This window comes from Stylophora pistillata, chromosome 2 (genome assembly GCF_964205215.1).
Source record: "Stylophora pistillata chromosome 2, jaStyPist1.2, whole genome shotgun sequence".
Taxonomy (NCBI): Eukaryota; Metazoa; Cnidaria; class Anthozoa; order Scleractinia; family Pocilloporidae; genus Stylophora; species Stylophora pistillata.
In genome coordinates, this window is record NC_142520.1 from 48779878 (window position 1) to 48788784 (window position 8907).

General features: G+C 37.9%; 1 protein-coding gene and 1 long non-coding RNA gene across 2 annotated transcripts in view; one reads left to right on the forward strand and one right to left on the reverse strand.

Annotated features, from left to right (window-relative positions):
* Positions 1–1829, reverse strand: part of LOC111346650 (uncharacterized) — a 12002-nt gene extending 10173 nt beyond the window's left edge. Inside the window, exons 1-3 of the mRNA XM_088748058.1 lie at positions 1590–1829; positions 397–671; positions 31–145 (exon numbers count right to left, since the gene is read on the reverse strand). Coding sequence (XP_088604184.1) covers positions 31–145; positions 397–671; positions 1590–1692 — 493 coding nt within the window. The 5' untranslated portion in view covers positions 1693–1829. The remainder of the gene's footprint in view (positions 1–30; positions 146–396; positions 672–1589) is intronic.
* A 3435-nt stretch (positions 1830–5264) lies between these two features.
* Positions 5265–7567, forward strand: LOC148740023 (uncharacterized). The gene is made up of 2 exons (XR_015996412.1): positions 5265–5653; positions 6541–7567. It is a non-coding gene; the product is annotated as an uncharacterized LOC148740023 (long non-coding RNA).
* Positions 7568–8907: the final 1340 nt, after the last annotated feature.

Genomic DNA, 8907 nt, shown 5'->3' on the forward strand with positions numbered 1-8907 from the left:
CTTGTAAATGGATTATTAATTGTGTCTTACCCGTTTCACAATGTTCCCCAGTGTATCCTCTCGCGCAAACACACACGTAACCGTTCTTCTCGTACTGTGGAGCGCATTTCCCATGGTTCTGACAAGGCCAACTGATACATGGAGACTAAATCAAAACGTATAGCAATGAGAAACAAACGCGGGTGATATGGAATAAGCTTGACAGTCATAATAAATATTATTATGAGCCGTCTTTACAAATAGAGTTAGTATCCGTTAGTTGACCTTCCTCGCTAATGACCTCTCTCCTTATTTCTGCAATCAACCCCACTCCATACGCACGAAATCGTGTGTAATTCCTCTCCTTTTCCATTTGAAACTTTTGATACAGAGTGAACACATTTTATTACAACTTACTACGATACTATAATGATGATGACTCTGATAAGAGATAATTTTGTCTGAGTTGTTGTAGATATCCGATGGAAGCAATTCGCACAGAAATTTGCCATTGATATCATGAAATGCGGCCAGGTTGAAAGAGAAACATGACGAAATATTGACACAAGCAAATCCACAATCACTGTCATCCATAACATAATCCAAACCAATACTGGTGACGTTGAGGTAGGAAAACTTGTGACGCTCAAAGTTGATATAAGCCATTCCTTTATCGGTGACGTCTTTTGTTTCTAGTAAGGACACATAGATTGAAAAAAACATTATTTCAAAGTATTTTGCTCAATATCTTATCAGAATTCTAAAACACTTACGCACAATAAGAAGCGCGCGTTAAAAAAAAAAAAAAAAAAAAAAAAAAAAAAAACCATTATTACTAGTACATGGAAACAAGTCCTTGAAGGTTTGGGAAGTCTAAAGATCATTTTCTGCCGGAGTTGTATGCTACTATATTTCACCATTCAACCGAAGTCTGATCAGTTCCCTCATCTTTGAGTAAAGCAATTCTATAGCAAACTGTAAGGAGCTTGCCAGAATTTAAAACGACATGTCAAAGTGGTAAAAGTTTTGATATCTTACAAAAATACGTTCAGGTAAGTCCTTTAACTTCTAGTTGCGAGTAAAACTGGCTAGCGACTGAACTGACCTCAGGTGTCTTCTTGGTGTAATTATATATTTTTTTTAATATGGTTTGCTAAAACTTTTATAGTATCGATCTTGCTTTCGTTTTCCCGACTTAGCCGCAAGAGTAAGAAATTGAACGCAGAAAATGATTTTGTCAAGTATAAATATCTTGAAGGTTAGTATGTGTCATACTTAGTATGCGGGATCTGTTTCACGTAACTTGAAGTGAATCGCTAGCTAAGAGAGAAATAATGACGATGCATGAGGATTGACAGCTTAGCAAGTGTCACTTTTATCGTTGCTCACCTTAAAAAGGATCAAATATTTCTTAAGAGAACTCGTATTATCATTGGCAACGATTTTGAACACTTTACCTAAGAAGTACAAGCTGGAATTATTTTCCCATACTCCTGTACCCTCGAAAAAAAGATCTTCATTGCACTCAAAAGTGGGAGAAAGTTAATGCCTGAACCAGGAAAAATATTGAGTTTACGATGTAACCAAAAAGATAATAACAATTGTATCACCTTCATCTGCAACAGCCCAGCAATGATACCATCCTACCAAAAACACAAACGCAAAACTGAAGGGAAGTACAGTGAAAAAGAGGCTTCGCTTTTTAAAATACATCTAAAAAATATCACTGATGTGATAGGCAGTGACAGACTTTTCGTACATCAACGCTGCTTTTAGTTAGTTAAACGACTTGACATCAAGATCGTGCGCCCCAATTTAACAACCGTAAGAAGACTACTGCACACATTTGTTCTGCGACACAAAGCATTAATATTTAAAGTAAATCAGCATAACAAATCATTTACTGCACCCCTTAGGATAAATCAGTTATCAAAAATAAAGTCACGTTGCTAAAAAGTCAGAATGTTCGTACCCTAACACTTTTAAATAGTTACACGACTTGAAATTAAGATTGTGCGCCCTGATTTGACGACCATAAGAAGACTACGTACCGTCACGCATTTGTTTTTACGATCCAAAGCATTAATATTTAAAGTAAATCGGCACGCCTTAGGATACATCAGTTATCAAAAAAAAAGTCACGTTCAAGATAAAAAGTGATTCTTTAATATATGGATTTTTTTTTTCAACCAGCATTTGGGTGCGAAATCCAACATAACATCTTCTGCCGACATAACATCTTTTGGCAGTTAACTGCCAAAAGCGGTAAACAATTTTTGTTTTCTAAAATGTCTTGCCTTCATTTGGTTGGAATAAGGCAGGCGCTTTTGTCTCAAAATATAAAAGTGAAACAAGCTGTAATTACAAGAAGGGAATAATATATCTAGCGCGCGTAGCCTTTGTGCTCGTTCTTTGTTTAACTTAATAGAACTTGCTTCGTTTTTAATTTTGTAACTCGAGATAATGAAAAACAATCCTATTTACGTCTTAAAGACTGATAGTTTCTAAAGAAACTGTTTGGGGCTGCGTCGGTGGGGGTAACGAAATCATTTGAATATATCAACAAAGTTGAAATGGTAAATTGGCCACCGTTACGATTATAAAAGCTGACGTTTCGAGCGTTAGCTCCGCTCCGACGAAGGGCTAACGCTCGAAACGTCAGCTTTTATAATCGCAACGGTGGCCAATTTACCATTTCAACTTTGTTGATATATTCAAATTATTTCGTTACTCCCCCTCACGCAGCTCCAAACAGTTTCGTTAGAAACTATCAGCCTTTATTCATTTAAATTGATTATGCTGAATTTTGTTTTCGCATAAAAGTTTCTTAGGAAAGTTCATTACTCGACGAGGGAATTCCGCATTAAATTCCTCGCGAAAACCGATATCGCACGAATTGTATAATTGAATAAATACAAGAAAAAAAAAAAAAAAAAGAAACAGCGTTACCTATAGCTGTTATGTATACGTAGATGCGAAACAATATCACTTAGCCTCGTTTTCAAATCGCATGTCCACGCTAAATACTTCGCCTCGTTAACCACTCAGATAGCTAGATTTAATTCAACGATGCAATTCTAAAGGCAATCAATTTGTTTCCAGTGAAAATCTAAAGATGTCTAAGGAACGTAGCGTTGCGGCTGGGGTGATGGTCAAGTTATTTTATCTTTGCTATGGGAGGAAAAGGTTTGCTATTACTGACCATTTTTAAATGCTCATTTAACTTAAATCACAAATCATCCTCTACAAAGTTCTTTAGTTCTAAACTAAGTTTGAAAAAATAAAGGCCTGATTATTATTAACGGATCCATAAGTTCAACGAATAGGACTGTGATGGAACGTTTCCTGTGACAGCATCATAACCAAAGTCATATTCGGTCGCGCTGGTTCCTAAGTCAACAAAAGAAGAAGAGCCAGTTTCTGTGATTCCAATCCCATGATCTACACGTGCACAGCAACTTCCTCCTCCACCAATCATCATCACTGATCTGCAGCATACATTTGTCTCTGCGACCCAAAGCATTAATATTTAAAGTGAATCGGCGTTATAAATTATTTACTGCACGCCTTAGGATAAATCGGTTATCAAAAGTAAAGTCACTTTCATGATAAAAAGTGATTCTCCAATATATAGATTTTTTTCAACCAACATTTGGGTACGAAATCCAACATACGATCTTTATCTCTAGAGAGAGTTAACTGCTAAAGGTGGAAAACAATTGTTGTTTTCTAAAATGTCATTCCTTTATTTAGTTGAAATGAGGCATTATTAAAAACTGGACCATTGGATAATGCATTTCAAGACTTTTTATTGGCTCAGCCCTTATGGTGTATGAGCCAATATACGATAATCTAATATCTGTACATTGTAACATCCGGTTTCTTCTTACAAAATAAAGTCCAGACGATTTGTCTAATATCTTGAGGGCGTTTTTAATAAAACAATTATTCCACTCGCGCTTGTTGGATATGAGATGATAATAGCCAACTCGGCGCTACGCGCCTCGTTGGCTATCATCTCATATCCAACGCGCACTCGTGGAATATTTGTTAGATATACAAAGCGCGCGTAGCCTTAGTGCGTTCTCATTTTTTTTTAGCGTAATTAATAGAACTTGCCTCATTTTTTGTAACTCAAGATAATGAAAAATAATTTTATATACGTCGTGGCTGATTAACTTAAATGCACGCAAATTACTTACAAGGCCGCTATGACTGAAAGAAGGAAAATCAACGTTTTCATTCAAACTGAGATATTTGGTGCGAAATCCAGCATAACATGTTCAGCACAGAGAGCCAACTTCTAAAAGCGGTAAACAACTGTTATTTTCTAACATTTTTTGGCCTTTATTTTGTTGGAATAAGGCAGGTGCTTTCGTAGCTAAATATAGAAGTGAAACAAGCTGTAATTACAAGAAGGGAATAATATACATAACGCACGTAGCCTTTGTGCGTTTTTAATTTTGTTTAACTTAATTAACAGAACTTGCGTCATTTTTTGTAACTCGAAATAATGAAAAACAATCTTAGCTACGTCTTGGCTGATTAACTTAAATGCGCGCAAGTTACTTTGAAGGCAACTATAAATGAAAGAAGGAAAATCAGCGTTATCATTCTAACCGAGATATAATGCGTGCTATCCCTGTAAAAATAAGCATTTTCTTAAAGCTGAATAAACACTTATTTCGGATATTTAATCTAATTTTATGATTGAACAGAATTGGAGCTTATTCTTCCTTGCTGAGACATATTACAACATATGTTTCTTTGACGACGCATTTTAACAAACACGCTTCTATTTTATCGGAACGTGACCTACACATGTTGATCAGAAAAAAACGTGTCTGGAATTTTTATTTTAACACCTCGTTAATTTTTAGCCATCCTTTTAACTTCAAAGTAGCGCTTTTGAGCGAAGTTTTCAAAGCAGACGCTATATCTCAAGAAGTAAAGCAAAAATCGAAACTCCGGGACATCCTTTTAGGTTCATTATACATCCAAATGTCACGAAAATTAACCGAATAACAACCGAGAATAAACTACCAATAGATCAGAGCTCATACCAAAAACACTTAGATAAGAAACAGTGACTTAACATTTTTTTATAACATAACCAAAGTTAAGCGGAGTGTAGCTGTTTGATGTTTTGTTGGAGTTTGTTTGTGTGTTTGTTTGTCGGTGTTTAGTTACTACGCGTTCCTAATTCACACCTGCGAAGTCTGTTATCCAATCACATTTGAGCAATTCATTTGACACTACATGTATTTTTCCTGTCGCCGCTGATGCTGCAAGATAGTGGAGAATAGATACAGTTTGTGAGGAGTTAGGTCGAGCAGGTTAAGTGTGACACGGGTAAATATGAGGCTATTTGTATCGAAAGCTAGGTGCTTCAACTGGCAGAAAAATGAGCCGGGAAAGAGGTCAGGCAATAGACTCTGGCCGCTGAATTTCTCTAAGTCTGTTAGGAACCCCTATCACAATCGGTGAATGATATGTCCGCTCTGATGCAAACTGCGAAGAAATTTACCTTGTTCTGGGGTGGCAACAGAACTTTGCCATTGATATCATGAAATGCGGCCAAGTTAAAAGAGAAATATGACGAAGTATTGACACAGGAAAATCCGCAGTTACTTTCATCCATAACATAATCTAAACCAATACTGGTGACGCTGAGGTAGGAAAACTTGTGACGCTCAAAGTTGACATAAGCCATTCTTTTATTTGTGCCTTGGCTGAGAGGTTTACCTTGTACATAGACCACTTTTGTTTCTAGAATGAAACATAGACTGGAAAAACATTATTTCAAAGTATTTTGCTCATGCCCAATATCTTATCAGAATTGTAAAACACTTGCGTATAATAAGAAGCACTTGTTAGAAAATACCATTATTACGAGTACGTGGAAACAAGTCCTTGAAGGTTCGACAAGTCTAAAGATCATTTTCAGCCGGAGTTGTATGCGACTATATTTCACCATTGAACCGAAATCTGATCCGTTCCCTCGCTTTTGAATTAACCTATTCTATAGCAAACTGTAAGGAACTGGCATGCGTGTAAAACGACATGGTAAAATTCTGGGGGCTTATTGAATATTTGGCTTAACAGATCTCGTATTAATTGATAACTTGTTGCAGGTGTTTCTGCGTTTGTTTGTCGGTGTTTGGTTACTACGCGTTTCTAATTTAGAACCTCGGAAGGCTGTTATCCAATCAAACTAGAGCAATTCATTTAACGCTACATGTATTTTTCCTTTAATAGTAATAGTAATAATAGTAATAGTAATTGTAATCAAAGTTTAATGTCTTAACGTGATGCATGGTTACCTATATTGCCCGAGCCAGAGGCTCATGAGTGAAACGCAAGACAACAACCCACCCATCCCACCCCAGGGGAGGACATCCATCCCACAGTAATCTCGTGCGTGGGAAATTAACGTCTCCTACCCCTAACCATGCAGGAGACGGGACCTCCATTTATTCGTTCCTATCCGAGAAGAATAGAATATCTAAACCATTTCTTGATGTTATAAAAAGGCAGCATATTCTTCTCAATTATTTTAAGACCTTGAGTGTTGGTCCGGCCCGGACTCGAACCATCGACCTCCCGCACATCAGTCCAGCGCTCTATCCATTGATCTAACCGGAAGGCGTTGATGCTGCACGAAAGTGGAGAGCAGATACAGTTTGTAAAGAGTTACGTCGAGCAAGATAAGTGTGAAACGAGTGAATAGGAAGCTATTTGTGTCTATAGGAAGGTGCTTCAACTAGAAGAAAAAGGAGGGAAGAGGTCAGGCAGAGGAAGAAGAGCTATACTGGAAACGCAACACGGCTTTTCAACTATCGATGCTCGAAGTATAATACTACGGCCATGATGACGGACTGTCGGCGATTAGAGAGTTGCGGCTGGGGTGCTGGTCAAGTTATTTTGTCTTTGCTATGAGAGGAAAGAGATGAGCCGTTACTGATTATTTCAAAATACTCATCTAAACACAATGTGACATTAAATGAATACTATCATCCTCTATAAAGTTCTTCAGTTCTAAACTAAGCTTGAAAAGTTAAAACCTGATCTCATTTTTAACGGATCCATAATTTCAACGAATAGGACTGGGATGGAGCGTTTTCTCTGTGAGCACTAAAACCAGAGTCATATTCGGTCGCTTTGTATCCCTCTTCAGCAAAAAGAAGTTTTGTCAGTTTCTGTGATTTCAACCCCTTGATTTGCTCGATGACATTCCTCTCCTCCCCCACCAGTCATCATCACTGATCCATCACCATCACTCCAGTCACACCATAAGCCGATCTTGTTGGCGCTCTGAAGGCTTCCATTGCACTCAGTTTGTTGAAGTTTAAACAGGCCCCTAAATTGACCGGAAACTTGTAATAAGTAGCCTGGAGGAAAGGTTGTATTTTCATTATTTCTGAATCAGTAAATTGCATGAAGTACGAATGTTTCTTCATAAAACAAACAGATGAGGAGCAGTAATGGGCTAGCAGGTATCAATTTAGCAGGTGACATTTAAACCTTGATTGCAGAGTTAACTTTTCCTGTGTTTAAAATAAAAGAGTCTCCTCTGACTAAGATTGAATTTCCTGTTTGTTAACTTATTTTCGTGGTCTCTTGTTAGTCCATAAGCCTTTGCACACGGGTACGCCCCCCTCTCTAATAATCGCCCCAATTTCGATTTTTTTTTTTTGCTAGTAGGTCCCCCTATTCTAATAAGCGCCCCTATGGGGAATGCACTCTCGTTTTCATAAGCCTCCTTATACCAATAAGAGCCCCCATTCTAATAAAGGCCCTTATTCTGTTCTAGCTATAGCCCTGTTGAATCGAAGTACATGTACAGTGAGATGAACCGTGGTCCATCTTCCTTTAATTGCGCACTTATATCTAAAGTCTCATGAGAAAAACAGTGACATTCGTCTCAGTTTCTCGACTATTCTGTCGCCGTGAGTGCACAACTCCTTTAAACGAAAGATCCCGTCTTAAAATGTACGTTGCGACCATTGCTTGGTTGGTCGTTTTAGCAAGGAAGGAACCAGGGAAAACATATCCGTTTGCTAGTCTTAATCAGGGAACAAACCCGTAATTAAGGATTGAAGCGAAATTATGTTCCTAAATACTAGCTATATATATTTATTTCGAAATAATTTGGATATATCAACAAAGTTGAAATGGTAAATTGGCCACCGTAATGATTACAAAAGCTGACGTTTCGAGCGTTAGCCCTTCGTCGGAGCGATAGAGGAATTGTGGGTTCTGTGTGCTTTTAAAGGCAGAAAATGGAGCTACGCTATTGGTGGGAGCATGGCAACGAGAAAAACATGAATAAATTAGTGGAATGAAAAGCGTTCGTTGATCCCTGTGGGATTTAGAGTGCCGATTTGAAAGATGAGTTTTTGTTCAAGATTTTTACGGCTTTCCGTGCCACCTAAGTGCAAGGAAAGACCGCAGATTGCCATATGTTGCTTAGAATGATTAGGTAAATTAAAATGTCTAGCGACTGGTTTCGATGTGTCCTTGTCATTCCTTTCCACGTCTCGAAGGTGTTCTCGGAATCGGTCACCTAGTCTTCTGCCTGTTTCGCCGATGTATATCTTTTTGCAATAAGTGCAAGTTATGCAATAGATTACATTGGCGGAGGTGAACGTTAAGTGATCGGTGATCTTAATGGATCGTTTAGGTCCCGATATTTTCTCAGTGTTGTGAATGAAAGGACACGTTTTGCATCGTGCACGAGCGCACTTAAAAGTACCTGGTTGGTCATTAGTCTGAAAAGAACTTCTGACCAAAAAAATTGCCTATGTTTTTGTCGCGTTTGAATGAAATGAGCGGAGGCTGCGAAAAGATAGTGCTTGTCTCTGGATCGTTTTGAAGTAATTTAAAGTTTTTAAGAATGATGGATTTAACTGAGTGGTTGTGAGGGTG